This window comes from Kalmanozyma brasiliensis (assembly GCF_000497045.1).
Source record: "Kalmanozyma brasiliensis GHG001 unplaced genomic scaffold PSEUBRA_SCAF11, whole genome shotgun sequence".
In the NCBI taxonomy this organism is placed as follows: domain Eukaryota; kingdom Fungi; phylum Basidiomycota; class Ustilaginomycetes; order Ustilaginales; genus Kalmanozyma; species Kalmanozyma brasiliensis.
In genome coordinates, this window is record NW_015961950.1 from 187,351 (window position 1) to 204,421 (window position 17,071).

At 59.1% G+C, this 17,071-nt stretch overlaps 5 protein-coding genes across 5 annotated transcripts; 4 read left to right on the top strand and 1 right to left on the bottom strand.

Annotated features, from left to right (window-relative positions):
• Positions 1 to 1,557: 1,557 nt before the first annotated feature.
• PSEUBRA_000918 (Regulator of chromosome condensation, RCC1) lies at positions 1,558 to 3,277 on the top strand (the record flags this gene model as incomplete). Its single annotated transcript, XM_016434224.1, has 2 exons — positions 1,558 to 1,676; positions 1,762 to 3,277. The coding sequence occupies 2 exons, from the start codon at positions 1,558 to 1,560 to the stop codon at positions 3,275 to 3,277; spliced, it is 1,635 nt and encodes a 544-aa protein (XP_016294314.1).
• A 1,964-nt stretch (positions 3,278 to 5,241) lies between these two features.
• PSEUBRA_000919 (uncharacterized protein) lies at positions 5,242 to 9,993 on the top strand (the record flags this gene model as incomplete). The annotated part of the gene is made up of 1 exon (XM_016434222.1): positions 5,242 to 9,993. One exon carries the CDS (start codon positions 5,242 to 5,244, stop codon positions 9,991 to 9,993), a length of 4,752 nt encoding a protein of 1,583 aa, XP_016294315.1.
• Positions 9,994 to 12,304: 2,311 nt separating this feature from the next.
• PSEUBRA_000920 (uncharacterized protein) lies at positions 12,305 to 13,746 on the top strand (the record flags this gene model as incomplete). The annotated part of the gene is made up of 3 exons (XM_059464518.1): positions 12,305 to 12,784; positions 12,868 to 13,155; positions 13,222 to 13,746. The coding sequence occupies 3 exons, from the start codon at positions 12,305 to 12,307 to the stop codon at positions 13,744 to 13,746; spliced, it is 1,293 nt and encodes a 430-aa protein (XP_059320897.1).
• Positions 13,747 to 13,792: 46 nt separating this feature from the next.
• Positions 13,793 to 14,932, top strand: PSEUBRA_000921 (Concanavalin A-like lectin/glucanase, subgroup; the record flags this gene model as incomplete). The annotated part of the gene is made up of 1 exon (XM_016434226.1): positions 13,793 to 14,932. One exon carries the CDS (start codon positions 13,793 to 13,795, stop codon positions 14,930 to 14,932), a length of 1,140 nt encoding a protein of 379 aa, XP_016294317.1.
• Positions 14,933 to 15,237: 305 nt separating this feature from the next.
• Positions 15,238 to 16,908, bottom strand: PSEUBRA_000922 (Permease; the record flags this gene model as incomplete). The annotated part of the gene is made up of 1 exon (XM_016434242.1): positions 15,238 to 16,908. The coding sequence occupies one exon, from the start codon at positions 16,906 to 16,908 to the stop codon at positions 15,238 to 15,240; it is 1,671 nt and encodes a 556-aa protein (XP_016294318.1).
• Positions 16,909 to 17,071: the final 163 nt, after the last annotated feature.

The window sequence follows — 17,071 nt, forward strand, 5'->3', positions numbered from 1 at the left end:
GCGGGGAAGGCCGCTTGTATAGCACTCAGGGGCCAATCATTGTCTTCGCTCGCTGCGGCGAGGTGACATTCAGCACGGATAAAAGCGAGAGAGCGGAGAACGGCTTGATGCGAAGAGGGTACGGCGGCATCGCAGCGGCGGTCTCCTGCGATGTCGTTCGCATTGTTGTCATGCACGGATCTGCAACATGCTTTTCAGAGGGTGATCTCCGGGGAGAGGGGCATTCCTCGAGCGTCCTCGGCAATGCAGACCCGTGTCTGCTGTCGATCCATCGCCACAAGCCGGGTGAGCAGCTCCAACGGTAAAGCCGCTCGGGAGGAGGATTGTTTGTCGTGTAGAAGCCAGCTAGACTGCTTGGCAGAATACCTCGGCTAGGTTTGGGTGTGGCACGACTCATGCAGCGTGCAGATCCTTGCAGGAATGGAGGCCTGCGGGGCCAACTCGTGGGTCTCAGACCCTTCGTGTTGCTTTGTGCTCGTCAGGAAATTCTGCACAAGAACAATCCTCGACATCAGGCACACAGGAACAAGGAGGACGACAGGAATTGTTGTCCTTTACCCAACTCCGCTCTGGCAAGTCGGATCTGCTGTGCCGCTGATCGCCGCTCTCTCCGGCAACCGATTCTGTAGCTCATTGCAGGTGTGATACTAGCGGAGCGATACGACTCGTTCTATGAAGCTCGGGTGAGGATGATGGAGCAAGGCTGATGGTCAAAGAAAGCAAGAACAGGGTCGAGATGCCATGCGCAAATGTCAAGGGCCTGTGAGGAATGAAGCACAAGGCGAGATCAGGGCTGGAAGGATATGTCGCTGGTCGCCTAGCCGATTGGCACTGTGGTCGATGATTGGGCGCTTCATGCAAACACAAACACATTCCTCGTCCTCCTCCTTGTGACATGTCTCCTTGGCCGCCTTTCACAGACCAGCTGAATACCGCTCCATGACCAAGCTCTCTTTCAGCAGCTATTGCTGCGTAGCAGGTTCACGTAGCACGCCGAGCTCAAGACGGCTGTTCGGCTGTTGTGGGTTGTTGTGCTCGTCGAGATCAACACCGAAACAACATATGTCAAAACAAGCGAAGCGCGCCTTCTGACAGCGCATGACCCAGATGCAGAGCCACGAGTCGAAAGCCAAATCAAATTTCGAGCTTAACATCAAGTACGTTTTTCGTGCGAGTGAACGGCATCTCACTCTGCGCGACGCGGTCTGAGTGAGTGCGAGTGTGTTGGGCTCGTTTGCCGCTCATTTTCTCCACGCGACATCTGCGACTGTTGGTCTGCGCCTTGACCGAGCCTAAGCAGCTGGACCTGCTTCATTTCGAGAATGCACAGAGAGGGCTCGACGCCATCACGACAATTCTACTCCTTCTCTGTTTTGCGTTCTTCTCGAAATTGGGCATCATCCAGCATCACGCGAACAACACTTTCACGCCTCGCGCACAAGGATCGACCGCTCGCCTTCCGACATCGGTCATCATTCTCCTTTTTTCGCACAGGCTTGACGGCTTAGCTCAAAACAATCGCTGTCCTAGACACCCTTCGACGCGAAGCTCACCACCATGTCGAAACAGGAACTTCCGCAATGGGGCAGAGTGCTCGTCGTCGGCGGCATCGACTGGCCAACATTGGGTCGTAAAGCCGCCAAAGCAGGGCCAGCTCTCGCCGTCAATCCAGACCAGTAAGTTGCTCTCCTTGACGCGCTTTCGTTCTGCAGCAGCGCACGACACTGACCTGCCATCTCTCATTGTTCTTCTCCGCGACAGCCCCGACCTACCAGCACCACACATTCTGCGATCCGTCTCCAACATCCGCATGAAGCGCATCTTCTCGTCGCATTCGTCCTGTCACGCCGTGCTCCTCTCCGTCGACGGCGATGCCTACATCATCGGACGCAACGAGCAAGGCCAATGCGGTCTCCCCATCCGCCCCATGCCAGCATCCTCCAAACCCTCTGGAGCAGCCGTGTGGGACGCCTACCAGCTCGATCCTAACACCGACTTCTCACCCGCTCTGCCTGCAGGCGCAAAGGGCCAAATCGTCTATGCAGCCTGCGGCCGTTCGCATACACTGCTTCTCACCGCTTCCGGCTCGGTCTACTCTGCCGGCCTCAACATCTCGGGTCAGTGTGGTCACCCGGAATCGCAAACCGTGCCCATCTTCACACGCATCGAAACAGGCCCTTTCATCCGGGAGCGCGACCCCGTCATTGCCGCTTCGTGCGGTCTCACGTTCTCGATGCTCCTTACACAGTCGGGCAAGGTGTACACCATGGGCAGCTCGGAGAAGGGCCAACTGGGCAACGGTCGCACGGGCGAGCACTTTACCACCAATAACCGACTCGCGTTCAACACGTTCTCCGACCCCTTCCTGGTCAAGCAGCTGGCGGACAAGAAGATTGTGCAGATCGCGTGTGGGCAGCAGCACACCATCGCGCTCGACGACCAAGGTTTCGTCTACGTCTGGGGCTTTGGAGGGTATGGACGACTTGGTTTGGGTTCTCAGCAGGATCAGCTGGTGCCGACGCTCGTGCCGCAATTTGCACGCGAGAACGTGGTGATGCGCGCCAAGGCAATTCATGCTGGCCCGACCAACTCGGCGGTGGTGGATGGGCAGAGCATGTTCTGGCTGGCGGGCAAGTGGAAGACGTCAGGTGACGGTTCGGCAGGTCAAGGGTTTATGACGTTCAAGTATCTCCCTGACCTGATGGGGGTCAAGGTGACCAACGCCGGTCTGGGCGGTGTCACGCTGCTGTGCACCGCCACCGAAGAGCCCTCGCTGGCAGGCGACCATGGGGCGACGATGAACATCTGCTGGGGTCAAAACGCCAATTGCGGCGAACTCGGGCTGGGAGAAGGCAAGCCAAGGTCAGCAACCAAACCGCTGCGATGCGAGACCCTCGACGGCATCTCGATCCTCGACATCGCCGCTGGTCAAAATACCACGTTCTACCTCGCGAGGAATCTCGGCGAGAGGTACGGCGAGCTGCCAAGATGGCCTGAAGTGGTGCAGAGCCAAGAGGTGTGCATGGTGTGCGGCAAGGACGAGGGCGAGGGTGGCGAGGACAATGCACTGTTGGAGTGCGAGAAGTGCGAGAACCCATGGCATCTGCATTGCTTGAAGCCCAAGCTGACCGAGATCCCAGAGGGTGAGTGGCACTGCCCCAACTGCGCACCTGCGTCCAAAGCGGCGGCAAGCAACGGCAGCAACAAGCGCGCCAACGACGAGGAGGACGAGGATGAGGCGCCAACGCCGTCCCAGACCAAGAAGCGCCGGGCTTGAGCTGACCTTGTCTTCGAAGCATAGTCGAGCAGTTCAGGAAATGGAATGGATACCAAAAGCTCCCTCTCGCACACCCTGTACCATCACGTTTTCTATCGCCATCCTGCAAATCAGCATGCTGGTTGGCAATCGTTGTCGTGTGTGTGCCGATGAGCTGGAATCGGCAGGCCATTGATGCCTATCGGGTGATATGGCAGCCAATGTGAATTTCTCGACCTCAATTTCGCGCCTCTGTTTATGCCTTGGAGCCATATTCCGCATCGCAAAAACAAGAATTCCGACCCGACAAAGTGGGGCCGAAGTTTGTTGTCAACGTCCATCGAAGCCTGTCCTTCTGTCCAGCGCAACAAGAAAGGCAACACCGTAGCGGACGAGAGGTGGCTCGCAGCACGTAAGCCTGTCTGTACCATGCGTTGCTAGCAAGTGGAGTGCGAATTCACGGGCTTGGTGAGACCGGATCAAGCCACGCACGAGACGAGCAAAGAGACGCCGCTCCCGTAGACCCTGTGCGGAACCTCAGCGACTGGCTTCTGGCAGGGAGCTTGGATTTGAAACTCAGCGTAGACGACAGAAGCAATCGAGCAGCTGCAGCCACTCTCTGTGACTCTGTCGTCTCGTCTGCCAAAAAAATAATGAATTTCTACTTCCGGAAATTCACAACACGCTCAAACAGCATCACGCGCTCTCTCGCTTTCTCCCACGCAAGTGTCTTACTTGAGCCTGCCCGTCATTCGTGTGCCTTAGACCACATCCCCAAGAGTCTTCCAAATTGTCTCGGGTGGCTAGAGCCGGATCTGTCGAGGCTCTACGAAAGCCGAACTCTTGGACGCTGTTGTCACTACAGAGGCGAGCCCAAAGACGGGCAAGTGAGGATTGCACTGGTGATATAGGGTCGGTTCTTGACGTGTTGAGAAGAGACGCATCGAGAAGAGAGTCAAAGACGCTCCCTGCCGCTCTGGGCTTTATTCTTCTGTCCACTACTGCATGGGGCCTTACAGCTGCCCATCAAAGACCGCATCACAATGCAATCGGCGACTCGATCCTCCCTTCCTGAGCTTCATGTTGGCCGTCGAGCTCATGTACAATGAACATCATGATCTTCCTCCCTCCCACTTCTGGACTCCGACGGATGCGAGTTCCGCTTGCCCCAAATCTGCGCTTCCCTGAGCAGCTGATCACAGTCTCGACCCATCTCGCCTCGCTTGTTGCCTCTGCATCTGACCAAACAACCTTTCCGTCTTTCTTTGCCTGTCCAGCTTCTCGCCTCGTTCGCTCCCCGTTTTCAACTCCGCCGCAGCTGCTCAGACCCTTTTGCTGTTTTGATGCTGCGTCGTCCTGTCATACTGTAAGCGAAAACCTTCGCTCCCTCGTCTAAGGCGATCAGACGCCCGTCCTCGAGCTCCTTCGTTCAGTCTGAAACACACAATGCGGCCGAGCTCTTCGCGTCCTCTGTTTGCTGATCCCCGACTTCACCGGTAGCGTGCCTGTTCGATCCCTTCTCGAGCTGACCTCGCTGTACCAATGCACTGAACAGAGATCGACTTCGCCGTCCGAAGCTTCCCCTTTTGAATCCCGACCAGTTATCGAACACTTGGCGAGCACCTCTGTCGTAGACAACGTTGCTCAGGCGGCGCATTCTCAGCCGACATTACCTCTGGAGTGTCTCGCAGGCACCCGAGCACTAACCTCCGTGTCTTGATTCCGACGGACCCCGTTCGATGCGAGACAAGAGTTCTCGACTCCGCTTCAGACTGCTCCTCGCTCACCTTTCTTTATAAGCTAGCATTGCCCCAAGGATGCGTCTCCGTCGCCCGCCCCTTTCTTCTTTCTAACCACCAACCTTGCTGCGCTCCATCAACTCGAACGTCGCTCGGCCACCTCGTCCCAAGGCTTCGAGGCGACACGACCTCGAGGAAGCTGCCTGAGCATCGTCCCTTCCGACACCGCAGCTTGTCTCAGCAAATATGGACAACGACTCGACACCGCCAAGGCCCTCTAGGCAGGCGGAACAAGCCGACCCCTCTCAAGATGCTGGCTCGTCAGCATTCGCCGACTTGCCCTCTCCCAACGCCCGCCAATCCCGGATCCGATCAGTGGCATCAGAATCGTGGGCACCCATCAACTTTGCTCGCCCTATCACTCTTCGCCCGGACTCTGTCGAGCCGCCCGCCGACGCCCAAGCAGCTGCCTCAAATCGTTCCTCCTACATTGCTCAGGGCATGACCTCGGGCAGCGAAGACACCGAATGGCACGACGCCGACGACGACTCCACCAGCCCACCCATGAGTCCTTGGGAGAGGCGCACCGCCAGCTCCTCCTCTCAGCACGATCGATTCCGGCCCTCAACGCCACTCAAGAACCGCCGAAAGGGCATGATCAATGACAAGAAGCTCACCATCGACACTAGCTCTTCCAAAGCTGGGTCCAGCCGAAGGGCAGCATCCGAGTCGAGCGCGCCCGCGCCTGCATCGACCGAGCCTGCCCAGCTTCCGGCGCGACCACCTCGCGCAATGAGGAAGCTCTCGGATCGCCTGATGAAGGTGGCCACTTCGGCTTCACCCACCGGCAGCGGCAAGAAAGACTCGCCCGTCGACTCGTTGGCTCCGCCACCGAGCGCCGGTATCCGATGGGCGCCCTTCACGCCTACCAAGCGCAGTCCGCTGGGTGAAAAGGGTCGATCTCCCGTGGCCGCCTCGACCAGCCCTGCTTCTGGATCCGCGACTGTAAGCAGCAGCGGCTCGGACAAGACGGCTGTTGCTGTACCACGCTACGGCTTCAACCCTGATTTCCAGCTCGGCGGCAAGACGGAACCTGGTGCGTCGCCTCGATCTGGTAAAGGCACGTCACCCACCAAGCCTTCCCCCACCTATGCCGGTCTAGCCCAGGGTGGCGGCGTCAAGTCGATGCTCTACGCCAACACCGCCTCGCCGTCAACTCCTCTGAGCCCTCGTGCGCCGGTGCCGGCGGCCTCGCCGCGCACCATGAATGCGCCTGGCACCCCGCGAACCCCGCTCAATACCCGCTTCACCAACTCGCCCACCTCTTATCAGGGTGTCCTCCTCACCACCATCACACGCACCGATTCGGATGACAAGCATCTGGCCGTGCCAGGCGCACCGGGAACACCGATCAGAGGAAGAAATCGCAGTGCGAGCGTCGCTGGCGGGATCAAAGGCTTTGTCCGCGGTGGTGCTGCTGAAGTCATCCCCCGTCTCGAGATGCGGGTTCTCGAGCGTCCTCGTCGCGGCTCGCAATTCTACGGTCTTGGCGGTGCGCGTCCATCGGACCCGAGCAAGAGACACTCGCTTGCGACCGAGCAGCCCGTCATGATGGGGAAGACAGACTCCGCAACCGAGGCGCCCCAGGACGCTTCGCCTCGTGTCAGGGACTTTGCCAGGTCGGCGGCGCTCGACAAGCTGACAAGCGACTCGACGGGACGGGTGCGCAGCCAGTCGAACAGTCGACGAGCAAGCGCGGCCAGTCCACGCATGCGGATGAGCTTCAGCTTCGCGCGTCGCGAGAGGCGAAACACTGCCGGCACCACGGCTTCCGGCGTCTCTCGTCGTTCCGAACGTTCGCAGAGATCCAACCGATCCGTGGCGCACAAGCGCAAGTCGCTGCCGATCGCTGGACCCGGTAGCATCAAATCCAAGCCGCCTTCGCTGCTCGAGCGCCGCGTGTCGCTCGCGCCTCCCTCGATGCGCCGCCAGGACAGCAGCATGCAGCCCGACAGCGACGAGTCCGAAGACGAGAACGACGTGATCAACGAGATGCACACGCGCGTGACCAACATCCAGGAGGCCAAGCGATGGATCCTCACTCACCGCCCTTCGATGGATGCCAACGCGCCGCCGACCTTTGTCGACGAACACCGACCCGTGCTGGCCATGCGTCGTCCCACCTACGCCGCCTCCGTCTTCCAGCAGGCGCGTCTCATGGAAGCCGAGCTGCAGGCCGACGCAGCGCTCCACTCCACCAACGCTCTCAACGTCAGCGCCATCGGCTCGAACTTCCACATCGCCGGCCTCCCGCCCAAGACGCCCATGACGGCTCGCCCGGGCACCATCTACGATGTCCAGGATCCCACCGACCTTCCTCGCCCCGGCACCGCACTTGCCGTCGTTCCCCAACCTCGCACGTGGCAGCAGTCGACGCTCCACTACCTCGGCGCACCCTTCCGCCTTGTCCAGCGCCAGATCGACCCCAAGTACGTGCTCACCATGATGGATCCGCGCGAGATCATCTTCCCGCTCTCGCTCAAAAAGGTGGCGCTGTGGATCATCTACGGCGGCGTCATTGCGATGCTTTACCTGCTGGACCGGTACTATCACTGGTGGGGCAAGCTGGACCACGCGGTTCACGGCAAGAACTTCTACATCATGGGTGTACTGTACGGCTTTGAGCCTGTGATGATTCTCATCATCATGTGCGTTGCTCGGGTGCCGGATGCGCGCAAGGTGCCGGATCGTACCGTGCTCGTCCCGCGTGGAAGGGACAGTACCGAGCTGCCCTCGGAGGATGAGGAGAGCGAGAGCAGCAGCGACGACGAGTCGGTAGCCTCGGAACAGGTCGCGACCCAAGTCCACTCGACCATCCTGGAAGAGGAGCCCGAGGAGCAAGAGGAGAACGAGGTGGACAGCGAGATGCAGAACAAGGACGATGGCACCAAACGCAACTCGAAGCGTCTGTCGGGTCTGCACCCGCCCGCGATGCGAAGGATGTCGACGCGAGTGACGACGTCGAGCGGCGGCCTGCTATCTGTGCCGCCGGAGAGGCGAGGGAGTGCGGCGACGAGTGGATCAGGCAACCTGGCTGTTCCTAGAACTCCTGCTTTCGACCCTCGCAACCGACGCAGCACGATCATCCTGCACGAGCCGCTCAACGTCGACAGCATCGGTGCGCAGCTCGAGCGCGTGGGCCGACCGAGCGCCGATTGGCTTCGTCGTCCCAGCGCCGACTACCGTCGCCCGAGCGTCATCTCGCAACGTCGCCCCAGCGACAACTCGCAGCGCCGCCCGAGTGCCACTTCGCACCAGATCATGTTGGCTAGGACGGCGAGCAAGGAGTCGCACAAGAGCTCGTACTTTACGAGCGTCGCTGCCGCTGCCGGTGCTCGACCTGGCACTACCACGCCTGGACCGAACCAGGAGGTCGTCGACGAGAAGCCGGATACGACCGTCGTCGTCGCTGCCCCGCAGTCCGATTCGAGCGGCGAGTTGGACGAAAAGAAGGACGTCTCCGAGCTCGAAAAGCCCGAAGACACGCGCATCGCCATGGGCTCCATCACCCACCCGTCCTTCACCGAGTCCACCGCCCTCATCATCCCCTGCCACAACGCCGACGTCGAAGTGCTCAAAGCCGTCCTCTTTGCTGCCCTCGTCCATTTCGAGCCGTGGCAGATCTTCATCATCGACAATGGCAACTCTCCCCAACCACCGACGGATATGGAGGCGCAGATCCGAACGCAGCCCATGTTTGCGCGCGTCAACTACGTCTGGTCTCCCCTGGGCAACAAGAACATCGCCCAATTCGTCGGTGCCAAGGCCGCAGCGGTGTTGAACCTCGACTACGTCCTGACGATCGACGACGACGTGATTATCCCCGCCAACTTTGCCGCGCCCATGCACATCATCAACGAGACCACCACCGCAGTGTGCTATCCGATCACGGCCGTTGACCACAAGGGTGACCGCCCCACCTTTGTCGGATGGCAGGATATCGAATACAAGCTCTCGGCGCTTGCCAAGATGGCCGAGGCCAAGATGTGCGGAGTCCTCTTCCCTCACGGTGCGGCCTCCTTCTGGCGCCGCGATACGATGATCCGCGTCCTCTACCGTCACGATCTCGTTTACTTTGCAGATGACGTCAAGATGGGACTCGAGCTCCAAGCGCTTGGGGAGTTCATGGGCATCGACGCTTCCATCTCGTTCGAAACCGTCGCCCCCGAAACCTTCTTGGGCCCTAAGACGGCAGGAACGCCCAACTACTACAACCAACGTGTCCGATCGTGGGAGATGGCGCGTCACACGCTCTACTACCAATTCACCAAACGGTTCTTGTTCAGCCTCAACGGTGCGAGAGGCCCTGTGGCGATCGGATGGCAAAAGTTCACCCAGTTCTACAACACCACCACCAACTTTATCGACTGGATCCGTCTACCCATGTTCATCCTCCTCGGCGGCAGTGGTATGTTTTGGCTCAAGAGTTTCGCCTTCATCCTCTTTTTGCCGATTCTACCCCTCATTCCGTATCGGTTCATCAAGACCCGCAATCGCCCGGATCTCCACCCGCATTTGATGGACATGCTGACCTACGGCATTTACAAATTGCTCTATTCCATCGTCTGCATCTTCGGCGGCATCAGAAGCATGTTGGTCTTCCACCCGAACCATAAGCACAAACCGACCCTGACCGAGATGGAGGCGGCCAAGGACGAGAGGTGTATTTGGATGCGAGAGGATTTCATGCAGCAAAGTGGTGGACAGGGAGATCTGAGGGACGAACCCCAGATGATCATGCTCGACGACGAGGCGGAGCTCGAGCGAGAGGAACAGCAGGAAGAGGCTGAGCAGGGTGCGGAGATGACCGAGGCGGCACTGGTCAATACGCTGCCGGAGAATGGAGAGAAGGGTGGCGAGGCTGCCTCGATCAACGTGCTGAGGAGGCCATCGACGAGGATCTCGCACGAGCTGCCCACCGTGCATGAAGGACGATAGAGTCGAGTTCACTGAGGATAGGCTCGGTCACCCTTTGCAAGAACGTTTTCGCTTCATCGTAGTGCTCCTCGTAGCGTGACAACGTGGTGAATTCAAGGCTTCACTCGACAAGCTACCCCGGGATGGGTGAGAATGGGTCATGCACCTCTAGGCGTTGTCCATCCAATCGCCACCGATGATGCTGAGCGAGCCGCCTGATCATCCAAGCCCGAGATCCGCGATGTCAATTTCGCTCGCTTGCGCGCATCTCCTAGCGCCGTTCCGGCTGAGACAAGGGCCGGTGAACGGAGCGACCACTTGTACCGCGCAAGCACGGCGCAAGACAGCCATTCGCCGTAGCGCGGGACCGTAGCTCAGACACCCACGGTACCATTCTACAGTGTGGCATATCGCATGAGAGCGACACAGCCTGGACCTCGTCACCAGCCCACCTTGCCGGTTAGCGGACACGGTCACATTGTTTGGACAAGCAAGGTTGCCTCGAGTATCTTGGCGTGGGAAATGGACAAGCAGATCGCACCCGATGCGGGGAGCTGTCCGATAGAGCTTGACAGCCCCACGGAAGAGGGTGCCAGCCGAGACAAGGGAACGAGAAGAGGCCAGACGCTGTCTGAGGTGTGGTGAGGATGGTGTGGCTTGGAACCCGAGGCTCAGGCGAACGGCGGGCCACAATGGCGACAGCTGCCAGCCTGCCCGAGGCTGTTCCGCGTGCTAATTCGCTCCGCTTCCGGATGCAGCTTCTCATTTTATTTTGTAGTGCGAAATAGAAAACGTCGCCGTCATGACTTCATTTCGAGCCGCTAGAGGAAATTCAATTCTGAAATTGCACAGCTGTCAACGAGCGCACCTCATGCACATGTCGCCGAAGCACCGAGGCTCCTCGCCCCTTTTGGCCTAGTTGTCGTCATCCTTCTGATGTCTCTCCCATTGGTCTGCTCAAAAAGTCTCGCTAGCACAACAAGCTATACATCAGCATATGATGCTGCTTCTGTGACGACAAATAAATCTCGTATGACGATGCGATCAGGCAAGTCCAAGAGGAAAGGGAGAGCAGTCGAAGCAAGGCAACGGTAGCGGAGCTCAAACGTCGAGAATGATGCACTAACTTTAAAGTGGGTCTCGATCTCCGCCCTGAGACAGGCATGAGAGCAGTGCCTCGAGGTCAAGACGGCTATACTTGCCCGCCCCGACCTACATACACTTCAGACGTCTTGCCGCCCTCTCCGCGCCCATACAATTTCATCATTCGGACAGCGGGTGCGGCTCGGCCACTTGCAGATCCTGCGCATAAAGCATCGATTTCCACCTTCACGTGGTGCCGCCTGACACTGACATGGTGCTCGCCAGCAAGCAGCGACGTCTGCACTTCGGCAAATCGACATGCACCTCGAAGATCCATGCTGTCGGCAGAGGGCGAAGTCCATGCGTAAAGTGCCGCACTGTCGATCGCTCCATCGAGAGCCTCGCCGTTGAATGTCTGAAACGGTTCCCAGGATAGCAATGGCCATGAGACCTAGTCTGGGAAATTTTTGCGGCCGCCAAGCACTCTATTCTCAAGTCATCCCTCGTTGCCGTCTATCTCCCTCCCTGTCCGAGCAGCGCCACTACCCGGCAGTGGAAGCGCAGCAGATTCGCCTCACCCTCGGCGTTTTCTGCTTGTCTCTTCGGCGTGCGTTCATGGACCCTGCAGCCTCTCCGCCTGCTCGCTGTGCTCCACACATGGTGGCGGCTTCGACACGACGGACGGCGACTGGTCTGAGCTGTGTGCACTCTCGGACAGCCTCGTCCCTCGTGCCGGTCGATAGCCTGCATTGGCAATGCATTTCTTCCTGATGGATCGAGAGCTGCGCTGCCACGGGTGAGACGTCCCATCCCGCCTTGGCATCCTCGACGAACTTGCCAGCATTCCGTCCCGGCAGCGCTGATCATCGTCTGTGATCTGCGTCCCGGAATAACGCCGTGCACGATGCTCTGCTGGCCCCGCCCTGGTACCTTTCCTGACAAGGCGCATGAGCACCAGCGTCGTCCAGAGTATAAGATGCCAACAGGCCCAGAGATATGTTCGAGTCGACGTCTTCGATCTTTCCCTTTACCCACCATCACGTCCCCTTCCACCCTCTCCAGCTCTACCCATATCGTCTTCCCCTTCCCCCTTACCCTATTCCCAGAATCGACATTTGGCACACCAAGTCATCTACGTTCCTTAACACCGCTCTTTACATTCCTTTACCCGACAGCCAGAATCGACTCCTCCCCGCCGCCTTCCCCAACACAGCGTCTATCTAGATCGCTCTCGACACGAACTCTCACAATGGTGAATCTGATGCTCAGATTGACCGTGGTGGTGCAAGCGGCGTTGGTGCTGCTTGCGCTGCAGAACGTGGCCACTCCCGCCACTGCCAACTTCCCCAACCTGGCCGAAGCCAACGAGCTTGCCCACCGCTCTCTCGACGTCTCTGAGAACATCTTCGAAAACGCCGATGCGCTGCACAAGCGCCTTGACCTTGGTGAGGACGATGACGACTCCGAGTACGACGAGCTCAAGATCATCACGGTCTTCCTGCCCGAGGACAAGTCCGAGGACGAGAGCAACGCGCTGATCAAGCGCGCCGGTCCCACGCCGTGCCCCCACAATCACACTCGTGTCGTCAAGCGGGCGGTGCAGACCGATGCGCCGCTCGACAAGCGCGACCCCACCCCGGACCCCAGGGTTACTACGAGGTTCAGGACCAAGACCGTCACGGTGACGAAGACCATCTACTCGACCGTGTACAGGAGGTGTACGCAGTACGTCAAGCGTCAGACGACGCGCCGTTCCACTTCGACTAAGTCGGCGAGCAGCAGGAGGAGAACCACCACGAGCACCAGGCGTAGGTCCACTACGAGCTCGAGGAGGAGCACGAGCACCCGCAGGAGCACCACCTCCACCCGCAGGAGCACCACCTCGAGCAAGTCGGCTACCTCGACGAGGAGGTCGACCACCTCTGTGAGGCCCGCCTCGAGCTCCAGCACATCGGTCAGACCGACGACCTCGTCCAGGTCCACGTCTTCTGTCAGGCCAACCACTTCGTCCAGATCTTCGTCTTCGTCCGTCAGGCCGACGACCTCGTCCAGGTCTACGACTTCGTCTGTCCGACCATCTTCGTCCACAACGAGCTCCAGGTCTAGCTCCACCACCTCGTCCAGGTCCACTTCGTCGACGCCCAGGACGACTTCGTCCTCTACTAGCTCGAGGTCGAGCTCCGCTTCGGCTACTTCCAGGAGCTCCACTTCCACCCGCGCCTCGTCTTCGACCACCTCCTCGAGGGCCTCTTCGTCCACTACTTCATCCAGGTCTTCGTCTACGACTACCTCCTCGAGGGCTCCGTCTTCTACTACTTCCTCCAGAGCTTCTTCGTCGACCACCTCCTCCCGGGCTTCCTCGTCGACTACTTCGTCCAGGGCTGTGTCTTCGAGCACTTCGTCCAGGGCGTCTTCGGCTACCACTTCCTCGAGAGCTTCGTCGTCGTCGACGACTTCCTCCCGGGCTTCATCTTCGACGACTTCCACCAGGGCCTCGTCTTCCAGTACTTCGTCCTCAGTCAGGCCGCCTGTCGTTACTTCGTCGTCCACCAGGTCTTCGACTTCTACCACTGCGTCGTCGACCAGCCGTGCTCTCTCCTCGTCCTCCTCTTCTTCGTCCACCGCTACCAGGACTTCGTCCAGCTCCACTTCTACTTCCACCTCAACTTCGACTTCCACCTCGTCCACTAGCACTAGCACCGTGGTCCCCACCCCAACTCCTAGGGTGTACAGCCTGATGGCCAACTACAACAAGGACAACTTCTACAACAACCACTACTTCTTCACCTTCCGCGACCCAACGCACGGTCTCGTGCAGTTTGTCGGTCAGAGCGAGGCCTCCAAGCTCGGTATGATTTCGACGACCAACGGTCAGGTGTACATGGGTTACGCTACGACTCGTATCTACCCTCCTGCGCCTAGCACCACGTCGACCTCGACTACGTCCAGTTCGACTTCGACTTCCACTTCGGCAACGTCGACCTCGACCTCGTCAGGTGCTCCCAGGCAGCGTCGGCAGGCGACCTCTTCGGCTTCCTCCTCGGTTGCTTCGTCCTCGAGCAGCACCACCTCGACCAGCGCTGCTGCGACTAGCACCGTCGCTCCGATCCCGTACATGAAGGCGGTGCGTGTGTCGTCGTTCGACACCTTCACCACGGGTGTCTTCATTCTCGATGCCTCTCACATGCCCGTTGGCTGTGGTGTCTGGCCCGCCTGGTGGACTGTGCCCACCAACCCGGCTGGTGGCTGGCCCAACGGTGGTGAGATCGACATCGTTGAAGGCATCTCGTACACCTCGCAGAACACCTACTCGGTTCACACCACGCCCGGTTGCAAGGTCAACTCGACCACCAACGCCCAGCTCGGTTCGTACCAGCTGCAAAACATCACCCAGGCGACCAACTGCGCTTCGGCAGAAACCTCGAACCAGGGCTGTGGAGTCCAGTCAAACCTCCGTAACGACTTCGGTGTAGGCTACAACAACCAGGGCGGTGGAATCCACGCCATGGTCTGGGACAAGGACTACGGTATCAAGTCGTGGTTCTTCAACCGTGCCAACGCTCCCGCCGATATTGCTGCTGGCAAGCCCGACCCGATGGGCTGGGGTACCCCGCAAGGTAGCTGGCCCGCCACGGACTGTGATCCAGCCAAATTCTTCTTCAACCACGTCAGTGTGTTCAGCAACACCATCTGCGGCGATTGGGCTGGAGACAACTTCCTCTGGAACAACGCCTTCCAAGGTCAATCGCAGAGCTGCGCTCAGCGAACCGGCTACCCCACCTGCCAGGCGTACGTCCAGAGCAAGGACGTCGATTTCAGCCAGGCCTACTGGCTCATCAACTCCGTCAAGGTCTACCAGACCGCTAGAACGTATTAAAGAGGGTTATGGCGAGTCCGGTCGGGAATGGACCAGCGTCAACACCAAGGCTGGGCCTTGGATGAACGCCAGTCCGTTTGCCCCGGATCCCTCCCTCGTTTTTCAAAGTTTCCGGTTTCCCAAGCTTTCTCTCTCATTACTGTAGCATAGATTCTTCTTTTGACCGCGGTTCCGTTGTCATGTGCTCTCGTCATTGGCAGCTCAAGTTCTTCTCTCACTTCGGTGTGCGTGACTGTTGCCGGGATTGATAATCATAAGCGACCTGACGAGGGGAAACGGGAATGATTTACTCTAAGCTGAGGAGGCTACTCCTTCTGATCCGTCTTGGCAAGGACGATATCGACCTCCATCCCGTCCAGAGACCCCTCCGATGTCGAGCCTACTGCCTTTCCACCACCGCCCATCTTCTCGACATCCGCACTCTTCTCCATGCCGCTCGCTGTCGAGCTCTCGTCATCCCAGAGCGCGTCGTCCGGATAGACCGCCTCCTCGACCAGCGACTCGCTCGGCAGCGGCCACACCCACTTGCACAGCACGCCGTACACCACCGCACCAACGCTGAACCCAAAGTACCAGTTGAATCGATAGATCGGGATGTCGAGGTTGACACCTGGGTTGATCGCATTGATGAACCCGGGCAGGTTGGGTACGAATGCGACGGCAAATGCGATGTATGCTCGCGGGTTGACACCCCATTTGCCGTAGCTATATGCGCCGTGTGGATGGACGTACAGCTGTCTCACGTCTAGACGCTGGTGGCGCAACAGGTAGTAGTCGACGAGACAGATGCCTGAGATGGGTCCCAACCAGCAGCCGTATGCGCCGAGGAAGTTCAAGAAGCCCTGTGCGGAATTGACGAGGTTCCACGGGGTGATTGCGACTGCTAGGACGGCTGCGATCGCACATCCACGCCGAACGTCGACAAAGGCGGGCGCGATAGACATAGCATCCGTCGCGAAGCTGATCGCATTCGCGCTGATGTTCACCCCGATCGTAGCGATCAAGAACACCAGAGCACCGAAGAACGTCAACGCCCTGCTGTCCCACAGCGAGATCAGCTGGGCGGGATCCCACGCGGCCTTGCCGTACAGCGTCAACGCTGCGTCCGCCGCAAAGAACCCACATGCACACGGGATCGTCCCCGTAATCGGCAGCAGCAGCACCTGGTGCCACGTACCTTTGGAGGAGCGCGAAAAGCGCGTAAAGTCGGAAATGTTGATGGCGATGGTGCAGAAGATGGTGGTTGCAGCGTTGATAGCTACGACGATGGACCATGCTCCCGCCGTCACCGGGCCTCTGACCAACGCGCCACCTCCACCGGTCTTGACCAGCGCCCAGATCCCAATGACGACAAAAGCGGGTGGGACCACGAGCGCCTTGAAGCGGAAGAAAAACTTGAGCTTGGCCACGGGGATCATGGTGATGGGCGTCTGGACGAGCCAGTAGATGAAGAAACAGAGCAGACTGCGCGATGTAATGTTTGCCCCCGCCGGTAGAGTGTTGGACATGTTGGCGAATCGAGGTGAAAGACTGATGAGCAGCTGCTCGACCAAGTTGCCGCCTGTCAGCGTCAAAATGCTCAACCACATCAACGCCAGGAACGCCCGCGCTACCACGGGCAACAGGCTGCCATACACGCCCCAGGGAGCGCGATTGATGACGGGAAAAGCAACGTGGTAGGTGGCACCGATCACACCAGCCGCCCACATGACGAAGCCAATGACGAGAAAGCCGGTGAAGACGGCCGGGATGGCAGCGCGAGCCGTGACGCCGGTGGCCGCCATCGATGCGCCCAGCTGCCAGGTGGCAGGTGCGAACTGGTCAGAGATCCAGTAGGCGATCCAGTCGAGCGACGTCCATGTTCGTTGCGCCGGCGGCACGGGTTTGAGATCGTGATTGTCAAGGGCGGTCTCTTGCGAGAGACGGAGTCGCGGTTTGGTGAGCGTCAGCTTGGGTCGGCGGTTGAGGATGCCCATCTTGGCAGGAGGGTAGGAAAGGGGTCGCTGCGGAGGGATGCAGCGCTTGTGGGATGCAAGGAAGACATGATGCAGATGAGACGGACGATATATACAAAGAGAGATGTGGACGAGATTGCTGTACCAAGCTCATGGGATAGCGCCACATGGCGCTTAGTACCCT